General features: G+C 33.8%; 2 protein-coding genes across 2 annotated transcripts; both read right to left on the bottom strand.

Annotated features, from left to right (window-relative positions):
* Positions 1-849: 849 nt before the first annotated feature.
* LOC114760960 (uncharacterized) lies at positions 850-3,070 on the bottom strand. Its single transcript, XM_028950280.1, has 3 exons — positions 2,942-3,070; positions 2,005-2,336; positions 850-1,047 (listed from the first exon to the last, which is right to left on the bottom strand). Exons 2-3 carry the CDS (start codon positions 2,298-2,300, stop codon positions 939-941), a joined length of 405 nt encoding a protein of 134 aa, XP_028806113.1. The 5' UTR covers positions 2,301-2,336; positions 2,942-3,070; the 3' UTR covers positions 850-938.
* Positions 3,071-7,652: 4,582 nt separating this feature from the next.
* Positions 7,653-10,557, bottom strand: LOC114760952 (zinc finger CCHC domain-containing protein 7-like). The gene is made up of 7 exons (XM_028950271.1): positions 10,220-10,557; positions 9,827-9,943; positions 9,573-9,731; positions 9,264-9,425; positions 9,030-9,146; positions 8,372-8,578; positions 7,653-8,194 (listed from the first exon to the last, which is right to left on the bottom strand). The coding sequence occupies exons 1-7, from the start codon at positions 10,517-10,519 to the stop codon at positions 7,664-7,666; spliced, it is 1,593 nt and encodes a 530-aa protein (XP_028806104.1). The 5' UTR covers positions 10,520-10,557; the 3' UTR covers positions 7,653-7,663.
* Positions 10,558-13,380: the final 2,823 nt, after the last annotated feature.

The raw sequence follows: 13,380 nt of genomic DNA, 5'->3' as shown, positions 1-13,380 counted from the left end.
AACATATAAGCTACTCCTACGGTCTTTAATATATGACCTAATTGTTGAATTGATTTTGATCCTAAATATAAAATATATTTCTCATATTTATTAATTTTTTTTAAATTACTCTTACTGATAATCCTTTAACTATAATCAAGTAAGGGGAATGTGAAAATATTAAGAAAGATAATTATGATGTTTTGAAAAAAAATACTACCTCCAGTCCTCAATATAAACCTTATTTGACATTTATTTTGGTCCTATATATAATATTCCGATCCACTTTGTTTCTCATATTTATGTATTTTTCCCAATGTAATTCTTTTATTAATAATAGTTATTTATTACAATTGACTAACTTAACTTATTTCCTTAATCTACTCAAATTAGTCAACTAGTTCTTATATTTAGGACCAGATGTAATATGTCACATTTTTTATAATTAACTAACTTACCTAACTTTCTTAATCTAATTAAATTAGTTAAATAGGTTTCATATTAAGGACCGGAAGAGTATATTGTCACATTTTCATGCCCTGTCTATAAAGTATAAACAATTTGAAACCTTTTATTATACTAAAGGATTAAGGAATTATACTGTAACTGGGTTGAATCCATAAAAATAAATTAAAAAAATATTAATACTGAAGCATAAAAAAGGTGAGCAATACATTCAAATCTCGGCCATACATAACAAAAGATTAATATTTATCTCGCACCATTGCTGCATGAATAGGGTACGCCAAAAACAAAAACCAAAAAAAAAAAAACAATCGGATTTGATTCAAGCAGGAATGGATAAACAGCCAGCCCATCTCTATTGCTTGCATTTCTTATATATATAGCACAAATATTGAGCAAAATAAATAGTGGGGAAAACAGAAGAGACATGACAAATTTACTCAATGTAGTGAAAATATGCAGTAAGGCATATATACAATTTTTACGCCCCAGATTCAGCTAAAGTCAGCCATGTCTAAGGGCTTGAAGTATTTCCCATCTAGGAGATAGGTCCCAATGCTAAGCCTCACTGCCCACACATCTTTGGGTTTCCTTGATACGATTCTGCAGATGAACAACAATCTCAGTGATTCTAACAGCATTTATAGTGAGCACTGTAAATGCAGATTTTGCTCAAAATCCAGCAAACAGTAAAATCAGATATTCAACTGTAAAAGGTCATCTCTCAGGTGCTGTATTCTCTCTGAATACATCTACATGTAATATGAAAATATAATGAATCGTACTATCCCTATTCATGTAACTATTTTTAGGCTCCATGTGTCTCATAAAACCCACACTAGTCTTTTTTTCTTTTTTTGCCAACAAAAAACCCACACTAGTAATTATTAACTGTTTATCACTCATTAATATTTTAGTATAGTCTTATTAAACATTTTATGCTATCCAAGGCAGTATGGCATATCAAAGCAAAAGAAATCATGTTACCCCAAACCAAAAAAATAAGTGAAAAGAAATCATGGGATTTATGATGTACATATTTGGTATTACAGATGAAATTTGTCGAAAGAACCCCCCAAAAAAAAAGTACATAAAAAGTCAACAAAGCAAGAGAAATGATGGGAAAATCGAGTAGACTTTTGGCCTTTAAGTGATCAAAGACCAAATTTATCATCTCCTATGGTATGGTGTTGGATATTTAGAAGGCACATGCCTCCCAAATCTTGAAGTGCATTTGACAAGTAGAGAACTCAAATTCCAGAGCGCCTGAACTTTGAGCCTGAATTCGGTATATATCAAAGTGCACCCGGTGTGAATCTTATCTGGATAATGCAGATTCAATTTCAACAATTCTGATCTCATTACTTTTTTGGGTGTACCATCTCATTGTTTTCTTCGAAAATTAGAATTGTGGTCGTATATAAGCTGACAGATAAAAACTTGACAGGATTTTATTCCATGCGATTTAACATGAAATATACCTGAGCCTTCCAAATTAAATTTCAATGAGGGGTGCAAAGTACAAGAGATCCAAATTAGAAGAGGAACAGTTGATAATACCTTCCAACATCACCGGGCTTGACCAAGCCAGAATTAGCCCTAAGACAAGGGACAGAAGCTGCAGTCTTTATGACCTTGGGAGCCTCTATGACAATAATGGGCGACCCTATCTGCAACTTCTTTGAACCTTTTGCTGCCACATCTTTTCCCACTGATAATTGGTCTTCTGAAGATTCACACCTTATCAAAACTGCATTTGGTCTCTGATTTCCAGGATTTAGGCCATTTGGCTGTTGAGTTGATGTAAACTTTGAGAATGTCTTAGTCATAGCAAAAGAAGAAAGTGATGATGCCATGATTCTTTACTATCAAATGCTTTGATTTTTCCAACCCTGCAAATACCACCAAGAGGAAATTAACCACCTTCAATAGTTTTTGAACACAGAATTCAGAGATTGAGCACCGTTACTGCTTAATTTGTTTAATTGGAAGAGTAATGAATGGGTATGCCTGGACTAGCTGTTGTTACTATAATTAGCAGAATTACGACAGAGATCTTTTTTCTCTTCTCTTAATTCAGAGCAGGTTAAGACAAAATAGAGCAGATCCACCTGAGAGAAGATTTTTATAGAGTTCTGATTTGCTAAAGGAAGAAAATGCCCAGTGGCAGCCGAAACAAGAACAAAACTACTGATTCTCACAAAAACTCCATCAACGTTGGACTTTCATCTGTGACTTCCACTAGTTTTTCAGTAATACATTACAGGCAGCAAATTACACAAATATCAAATGCATTTTGCAGAATTTCTGCTACCAGATCATTCCAGAGAATATCCAGCACAGAAGACAAAGAAGCAATGTTTCATTAGAGTAGTAGAATCTTTGTCCTTGCTTGATAACAACAGAGAGATTCACAGAAACAAATTAGGTTTTCAAATTACAAAAAAGGCATCCCCTGGATGGCCAATGCAGCTCAAATATCAGGACGTGTTCTTACTACAACATGCTGAATATAGCGTGTGCCTTCACATTTAAGCCGCGAAGTCAGACGTTAGAACATGAAATTCGCAGCAAAATAACTCCAGAAACTATCTGCGGCTATCGTGAATGCAATTACGAGTCTGTAAGCGAACGCTCACCGTGCTACAGTAGTATAGTGGAGAAGTCTCGCGCCACCAGCTTCAGGCGAACACGGAGGGGAGGGAGTGGCATGCGAACATGTGATCAGGATATACCGCAAGAGGATAATGCTTCTTGTGAACATGGAGTGAGAATATTTCAAAATACATGCATTGAAAAACTAATTTAGATGATTTAAAAGTTAGTTAAAATTAGTTAGAGATAATAAGTATATAAAAAAATACAACTAATTTATGGGGATGGTGAGTGGGAGGGGGAATGCATAAAAATACAGACTCAAAAGAATGAGTGAAAAGAACCATTGGCTGTTTAGCCGAGTGGTATGTGTGGGTGTGTGGGTGTGTGCGTTGCGGGTTCGATCCTGCTCCCTTGTAACCAATAAAAAAAGAATGATTGAAAAGAAAATACCAAGAGAGACATATAGTTAATTAGAGATAAAAATAAGAAAAATGCATTAAATTATCCAACAAATCTAAATCTAAAACAAAGCTTATAAAAAAAAAACCAGAATGTCTCAAATATTTGATGTTTACTTTTTAAACCTGATAGAGTATTCTTATTTAGGATGGGGTAATAACATATGATCCAGAAAAAATCAATAAAAGTTTTTTGAAAGAAAAATTACTAGTCAAAAAGACCTGGATTCAAATACTAATATATTTTATGTCCTAAAATATATCATGTACTTCCAAACAATAAATTCTTTTAAGAACTTTTCATAATTATACTAGATTTTTGGGTTGAAAGCTCATTTACAATTTTTTTACCCTTAAAAATCTCATTTGCTATTTGAGTCATTTATTGTAGCCATGGTTTTTCTTGCTTCGACGTGTTTTTATGCATGTTTCATCTCCTCATTGGGTCTTCATTCTTCAATCATCGTAGAGAACTCGGGATTTTTTTTTTTGACTGATATTTATGGGAAACAAAAAAGGAGAAAATGGCACTGAGATCTCATAGAATACAAAATGCTACAAAAAGGTCTTAGGAAATTTGGTAATGATTTTAAAGTCCCAAAGAGACTTGAGTGCAATTTGGTGAATTGTGAAAAGACATCTCTGCCCCTAGTGTAATGCACTCACAGTAACTGAAAGCTGCCCTATTTTTTAATATGAAAATCAGCACTCAATAAGTAGGAAGCAAGTGGGGAAAAACCCAGATTTCATTCTACTTCTTTCCCCATTCCTATTTGAAAATCTTATCAACTCCACTCATGTCAATCATTAGCAAAAATGGCTTGTATTTTTGGTTTAGTATGTGTTTGGTCATTCACGTTGGGGTTTTATTCCAGGTGATTAGGGTTATTATGAATGTTTTTTTCTGGGTATATTGTGAGTGAGTTGAAGATAGGTTTGCCCTGTCTAGGCATGATTTATGAGAAATTGATAAGAAAGATGAAGGTTAATGTGGCTAGAAACCCTTACTGTGAAATAAGAAGATATGTTGTCAATATAAACCGTGACAATTGTCAATATAGCTCCTTGACTTATCAATAGTAACAGCATTGTATAGATTTACATTAACTGATTTTTTAAATTTTTAACACAAAAGCCATGATCTTCTATACTATTGACTCATTGGTAAAGGTTACAAAAAAAGAAAAAAGAAACAATGAAGAAAAGTGAGCAGTCACATAAGGCAAAAGAAAAAAAAGACCGGACAAAAAGCCACTTTAAACCTGGACAATAAATTCATGTCACTTCAATTTACAAAAAAAAAATCTTTTGCCATCATTTGTTTAGGCAAAGTGGCCTTTCTTTTTGCCTTTTTTTTTTTTTCCTTTTGCCTTATGTGACTGCTCACCCTTCTTCATTACCTCTTCTTTTTCTTTTTATAACATCTACCAATGAGTTAAAGACACAGAAGGTCATGGCTTTTGTGGAAAAAATTTAAAGAATCAGTTAATGTCTTGCCCCACCTTGTTACTATTGACAAATCAATGAGTTATATTAACAATTGTCGTGGCTTATATTAACAATATATTTTCCTATTTCGCAATAAGAGTTTTTAGCCACACCGTCTTGTATCTTTCTTATCAATTTCGAACCATGCTCAGACAGAGCAAGCCCACCTTCAACCCACCTACAATATACCTAAAAACAGAACACCCATAACCACTCTACCCACTTATAATAAAACTCCAACTTAAATGACCAAACACACCAAACAAAAAACACAAGCAATTTTTGCCAATGATTGACATGAGTGGAGTGGATGAGATTTTTATATGAGAGTGGGGGAAGAAACAGAATGAAGTTTGGTTTTTTTTCCCCTCTTGCTTCTTGCGTAACGAGTGTTGATTTTCAAACTGAAAAATAGGACAATTTTTAATTACTATAGGTGCATCTCACTAGTGGCAAAGGTGTCTTTTCACAGTTCACCAAATTGCACTCAAGTCCCTTTGGGACTTTAGAATCATTCCCAAAAATTTTGAAACCTTTTTGTAGTATTTTATGTTACATGGGATCCAATGTCATTTTCTCAAAAAAAACAGAAGGAAAGTTAAAAATGAGAAAATTATCAAATTTGATCCAAAACTCTGGAAAATTACAAAATTCTCTCATCATGGTGATGCAACTGCCAAAATCCACCACGTAAGGATTCTAGCTGCAATGCACGATACGAGGGTCGAAGGCAGGATTTGGCCATTGAGAATATTATATATTCACTTTGCAAGTGTTATGCTTTTTTTTTTTTCAATTTTTAATTTGATAGTTATATATTGTCCTCTGTTAATAAAATACTTTAATTTTTCTCTATATTAGCATTGTTAGCCCTTGCATTAAATCAAAGTTATGGATATTAGAGAAAACTTAAAATATTTAATTAAGAAAAAATAAAACACAGGTACCAAATTAGAAATTAAAAAATATATTTCTATTTAAATTACAAAAAAATATAAGTTGTTTATTGAATTGCGTAGCTTCACTTCCAAAAACATTAACCTCATTTTCAGTAGTCTTATTTTTAATTACCAACAATTTAGTTCATGCCTGAAAAATATAAATTTCAAGAGAGATTAGCTCTCTCAAAAGGGGAGCTACACAAATTTAATAGACACCTCGTGACTTTTCCCTGGTGTTATTTTTTATTGTCACTAAGTTTAGTCGAAATCTAAAATGTAAAATAAGTAAATGTTCAAATGAAGTCAGCGATTTTCAGAAGTAATGCTACACAGATTCAATAGATGTCGGGTGTCTTTTCATTATTATGATATTCGTTTACCAACAATTTAATTCAAGTCTAAAATAGATTTAGTTTACAAGTGGAGTTATGCGAAAGCAATTGACACCTCGTATTATTTCAACAATCATAACTTATTTTTGGATAAAAAAAAAGGTTGAATAACCTGAAACAATAAATCGACCTTGCCACCATACCTTTGGAGATTTTACAGTAACTCAGAAAAAAATGTTTGAATGAAAACACTTTAAAAACACTTTTAAAAAACATTTTTTTAATCAACCAAACACCCCTTAACTCTCCAACGAAGGATCTTTCACTCAACCCACCTGATTTTGCTTCTTTTTTTTTTTGTCTTTTTTGAATGAAATTTGTAGCTACTTGTTTTAAATGTAAAAGTTAGATAACTAATTTATAAATATTAAAAAAAATAATTAAGTTTTTTTAATAAATAAGTACTATCTTCCCTAAAGGCTTAAAACAACATTCTTAATAATGCGTATTAAAATTACCATTTGATAAAATCTTTAATTTGTGCAATCACCATTACTCCTACTTTGAGAAATATTGAATCAATAAAAATGTAAAACAAATTGAATTATGGCCTCATATTTAATATCAGACTAAATTATGACTAGCTCTTATATTAAAAACGAAAAGTAATATTAAAAAACTATATCAAGGTACATAAACAAGACATAATCATCCTTCATCCAATGCACTAACCACGCCCAGCATCAAGAATCTGTTCCCTATTCACGTGTTTAATTCTAACTATGCAGTCCTCATGAGTAATTAATCTAGCTCCATCAACAATATCGTGAGACGGATGACTGTCTTCAGAACTTTCAGTGACCAATTTTGTAGCTTTTATACAATTAGAAAAAAAGGTTGATCTTTCTATACAATCTAGCTCCATGGATGCAACTAGTCAGCTCTGCAATGGCTGGAGGAACCATCGTGAGCGTATACCAACAAATCACAATTGCATGATTTGTTATGGCTTCTTCATGTTTTGCTGGTTTTGTTATAAGCCGGTTCATCTCTTGTTCCGGACCAAATTAAGGCATGAATCATGATTGGCCAGTTTTTGGTTAAAATGGCCTGTCCAGACCAATTTTCCAAACCTTGCATATAACCGAAAACACAGCCCTGTTGTCCATCCGCTTTAAAAAAGTACGTGTAAAACAATTCTTGATCCCCGTCTATAGAAGTTTGAGATTTACACGAAAATGAACGTTTCGGGGGATCGATGAAGATGGCCAAACCCAAACAAAAAGGTTGGTATCAAACGAAGAAAAGAAAAATTAATTTAATTGATTGACTTCGAACTTACAAATGCTATTGTAAGGTAATCTGACAAATGGGGACATCCAGATTGCAAAATTATGGAAAGCTACCACCAGTCATACCTTGGTGGTGGATTGTTACTTCTGCCAAACCTCGATGCTGAGGATCTATGATGAAATGAATTGGTTAATCCTTTTGATCCTGAGGATCCAGCATGGTTGAATGACTTCCGCCTAGGCGGGGTTGCAGGAGACATCCATCTGTTGTTGAACTTTCTGGGATAGAGTTCTTCAGGATCCTCAGCCATCCAACCACCTCTACGCTTCGATTTTCCCTGAGGCTTTGGTGAATCATAGTCTCCAGGATCCTCAAACATCCACCCGCCTCTCCGCTTGGATTTCTTCGGAGTGGTAGCACCTCTGTCTTTGAACTTTGAAGGAAAATCTTCAACATCCTCATTCATCCAATCAACCCGCCGCTTTGATTTGCGAGAAGTGCTTGCAACCATATCATCGGTTCGGATCTTTTTCTTTTTATGGGCCTTACCCATATTAGGTGGTGCAGACCCATATTCAACGTAATCTTTCTCTTTACGGGATCTAGGAGATTTTAATAATTGGCGATTCTTCTTCCTTACCTGAAAAGGAACAGCACAGAGGGCATGAAACTACTTGTCTTCCTCCAGAGACATGGAGGTAAAACCCTGACATATTTAACCTAAATAGAACCATAAAAAACTGAATAAAACATATTAAAGATTTAAAATATATGTTTACAATAGTAATAATAACCGAAATGCATGTCCCTATAGTACCTTGGCGGAACTTGTACATTCACGGGCAAAATGTCCCTCTTCTCCACACTTAAAGCATGAACTAGGCGTGGCTGCACCAGTGGTCTCTTCCAACATTACCTTGGCAAAACTGGCGCATTCCCGAGCAAAATGCCCCACTTCACCACACTTAAAGCATGAACTAGGTGTGGCTGCACCAGTGTTCTCCTCTTGTAACCTCAAACATGCCTGCATTGTTGATTCTCACCCATGTGCGACATTATTTGATAAAACATGCATTTCTTGATCATTACAAGTTTTTTTGAACCAATTTCTTCAAGATTATATGATTGATGCAAAAAGCAATATGCATAACATCCAGCATCTAATCTAATAAGAACTGGAAGTAATAGCAGCACAAGTCACATAGTATGATAATTCAGAAACTATAGCATGACAGTGATAGATAATGATGCACATGACTTGAGCAAGTGAAGACAGTAGAAAACACATTCAATACCCGTAAACAATACTCATCTGGATAGCTCACTAGATTTTCCGAGTTCACATGAAAGTCGACATCAAATTTACTTATAACTTGCTTTGTGATGTGTGTGTGTGTGAAATGTCACAATAACATCATATCGAAAGAAGTTTCCCTATGCCCCCAGATTATGCCAAAACAAAGGCTAAAACTTACCAGACCAGTATGACCCAATCGACCACATTTGTAACAAGAAACTTCCCATTTCTGACCATCATCAGAATCAACACAACACAAGTGGCCAAATGCTTTGCAAACATAGCATTGTATTTCCTGAAAACATACATGACATTTACTAATTATATTCAAAATTCGACAAAAATCCCTCACAAAGTTGCAAGGAAAATAAAATACCAAAAAGGAGAGCAAAATGAAATGGAACAGAACAACCTTAAGATCATCTGATGAATAACTATTCTTGCATTGAAACATATCATGCCCCGAATTCCCACACTTCAAACAGCATACTGAACTTTTAGACCCACCAGTGATCTTCTCTGGACAGTCTTTGGCACGGTGACCACCTTTCTTACAGATGAAGCAGTCTCGTGCCTACAGAAAAACACAGGGAATTTGGATATACCAAAGAAAAACAAAAGCACTAGCATTCACTCTCATTCACATACAGACCCAATCCTCTCCATCGAATTAGCGGCTGAATCAAACGAGGCAGAAGATATTTAAAAATAAAACACAAACCTTGGTGCAATTTTTTACAGCATGCTCCAAGCTTCCACATACAAAGCATGGTTTCTTGCGTCTCCCTGCTTTACAGTTCACTGCAGTATGACCTCCTTCACCACAGTTGAAGCACGTTCCCCAATTACTATCAGGAGGATCAAAATACCTCGGGCCCCGCTGATAGAATAGACACAGAAAGGCATATCCAACTAAACCTTCGTGTATGATATTATTTTCAAACTCACAGGTTAGAAAAAGTAGTTCAAACTCACAAGCAGCTTTCGTAGAACAATATTGTCACCCATCCGAACCGGACTTGCTTCTGGGGGCTCATTTGTTTCGCTGGCTTTGATTGCCTCGCTCGTCTCTTGTTCTTCTACTGTAATAATCTAATTAAAAGAAGAAAAAAAAGCCAACCATTAAACTTTAATGAAAAAGCAAAAAAAGACCAAACAAAAGCCCTTGTATAAGTCAGCAGAAGCACAAGCTTCCAATGCAGCTGGATACCTCATTATTTCAGTTCAATTACTCTTGATGCCCATTCCGATTGAATGGGAAATTTTAATATGAGTGTGTTCTCACTTTCACTTATACCCCAATTGCACGAAAAAAATAAACCATACTCACTTTATAAAAAAATAACCTCAAGACGGAATAATACTCACACTTTGATCCCCAGATTCAATTTTCTTAACCTTCTTTTTATTCCTGTTCATCTCAATCTCTGCACTTTCCAGATCGACATCGCCGCCAATCTCACCATCACGGCCCAATTCGCCACCGTTCTGGAGAAGCTTCGCCTCACGCATACGTTGGGCTTTCTCCTCAATCTTGAGAGTCAGGTCCTCGTTTGCTTCTTCATCGTCACTGCTTGAAACGACCACAGACGACGAAGCCTTCTTGTCATCTTCAAGATCCTCCTCGTCCTCAATCTTTGCGCTCTGCCTCTCCTTCCTCCTCCTCATGGGGGCTGCTCCAAAATTACAAACCCAAGCAAAACTTACCAAAAATGTGAGGGAGCAGCGAAAGAAAGAAAGAAGGGCGATGCAGCAAAGCGTGTTTAAAAGCTAGGGTTTTTTTTTGTTTTTTGCTTTCACAGATGGCCAAAAACAGTACGGTCTCTCTCTCTCTCTCTCTCTCTCTCTCTCTCTCTCTCTCTCGTTTTTTGTTTTTATCTTCTGATGGATGACGGAATTCGAAGGGAAATGAATCCTCTCAGTTGAGAAGTATATCCCAACATGGGCTTATCTAGTTTGGGCCTTAGCCCATAAAAAGTTATATAAGCTGAGATAACATTTTAATTTTACCATAGGAAGAGGCCTAGAGAAGAACCAAATCTCTCATAATGTGACAAATCAATATTTAAATTTTATTAAAAGAAATATTCACTTTCAGTACTCGATAGCATTTTAAACAGGATTACCTTTAATTAGAAGATATATATGCTTAGCCAAAAAAAAAATAACATTTTAATTTTAACCATATACATATATAATTCAAATACCCATATTTAGTATCAGAGATCATAGAATTGCATGATCTCTGATAGAAGGATACATGTGCAGGGAGAATGGCTTTAAAAGCATTAATATGCTAACTTTTTTAATGATTGTGTTCAGCCGAATTAAATTATTTACTAAATATAATTAATTAAGTGATTGGAAAATTATTATATAACTATTAATTCATTTTAGATCTTAAATTTTGAAGCTTAGAGGAGTTGGAATGTTTTTATTTCTTCTTAAGCGATGCAAAAAACCATACATCTAAGATCTAAGTCCTCGGTGGAGATCTATGTCATAAAGGAAAACAAATATTAAAAAAATAAATTTGTGAGAATATGGGCACAATTTTTGAATTCAAATGCAAAATGTCAAAGTTTTGAATTTCTAGATAAGTCAACGATCAACGAATTACACTAACGTCAATCATATAGCAAAGCCAAATGAAACATGGAAAATTGAAAGACCATCCTTTTGGAGGCATTACTAAACAAGGACTTAAAATATTAAAGTGAATATGAACAAATTTTAAAAAATATTAATTTTTCAATTTGATTTTAATTAGGGTTCCAAAATTTGTTGGGGTGGTTGGGGGTAGAAATGTCCGTAGGAGTGGCTTTTCATTGAATTGGCAAAATTATTAAGGAAAAATTCCAAAAAAGTGACTACTGAATTTTAAAATGTCAAATTAGGAATTACTAAAAAATAGGTTGTTATTTGCTCTTTGAAGGTAGTTATTTTCTTTATGAGTAAAGTAACGAATACTGATTTGAAATTTTGAAATTCAGCTATCACTTTTTTGAGATTTTTCCAATTATTTTTGCCCCATAAGTGGAAGAGGATTCTGCCCGTTTTGCTTGAATCGTTTTCTCATTGGAATTTGGTTCAATTATGCCAGACACAATTTTGTTAGCCTTTTTTGTTTTTTTAAATTTGGACGACAGGAATAGGGCCTGATTAATGGTTCAGGATTGAACCCCAATCGTGGCATCACTAAGGACACATTTTGTGCCACTAGATCATATAATTTTCTACACCTTGTTAGGCATTTCTCTTCAATGTTTTTCACACGCTCAAGATTCTACCTTACACTGGGTTCACAAACAATACAATCACAATATATAATTATTACATTGAGATTTTGGTCAAAAAAATCATAAATTGACATAATTAATTTGACCATTGTGAGGCACAGTTTTTAATGCATTGCATGAAATTTAAACTTGTCATCTTGTATTGGTGGTATGGTGATGATGTATCTCTATTTTATAATACATTTTCATATACAATTAAAAATTTTTATAATATTTAAAGGGCTTAAAATGTAATAGATACTCATAATTTGACTTAAAAAAATATATAAGTTAATCACTTAGAGGTGTATTTTTTATTATATTTTTATAATTCTTCTTTTGAAAAGTATCTTTGCTTTGATTTCAAGAATATTTTGTTGAACAAAATATGGACCCCGTGGAAACTACATTTATAGCAGCCACTTGAAATTAAAAGAAAATTTTTCAATTATCTAATTAAGAATTATCTAAAATATCTTCTACCTTCCATCCTAAATTGAAGAGTTTAAATAATTAATTTCTTTTATGGATAATTCCTTTATCGTTTTTTAAATTTGAATAAATATTTTATTTATATATCTATTATTCATTTAAGTTTTTAAATATCCACACCTAAATTCTAAGCTCAGTTCATCCTACAATCATATCTTTTCTCAAATTTGAAATATTATCCCTTCATCCACTGTTATATAAATTCAAAAGCTCTTCTTTGGTTGTTATGAAGATTACACCAAATCAAGAGAATTCAAATTCAATTTCTATCTTTTGAATCAAGATATATTAAATAAAATCATTTTCCTCAAATGCAAGAGATTAACAAGATTACAAGATAAAAGAAGAAAAAAATTAACCTAGAAGTCTCTAGGATTGCCTCATTCAACTAGGATGGATTCAAGAGATATAAAAGAAGATCAAGAGAGTTTCAGAAAAGAACGAAGCCATCTACACTTACATAATCACAAGCATATGCTTGGTTTCTTTTGTGTCTAATTGTTTACTATTTTCTTCTTCTTTATTTATCATGATGGTGTCATCTAGCCATAAATGTGGCTAGTCCTCTTTGTTCTGGAGAATAAAATAACGCGGCTTGAGTTCCTACTTATATTTAAGGAGTTTGTTAGCTTTTATATTTTAGTCCATGGATTCATTGTCGTTATAAATTTTCTAGGTTAGGGTTTTGTTTTCTTTTTATGGACTGTTATTAAATTTCTGTTTTAGTCCAACAATTATGTTTTAAAGTTTTCAATAAAT

Source organism: Neltuma alba, unplaced genomic scaffold (assembly GCF_004799145.2).
Source record: "Neltuma alba isolate B1F8T4 unplaced genomic scaffold, ASM479914v2 tig00011058_pilon, whole genome shotgun sequence".
Lineage (NCBI taxonomy): Eukaryota > Viridiplantae > Streptophyta > Magnoliopsida > Fabales > Fabaceae > Neltuma > Neltuma alba.
The sequence above is the reverse complement of the archived record's forward strand: the minus strand, read 5'-3'. Positions and strand labels throughout refer to the sequence as shown.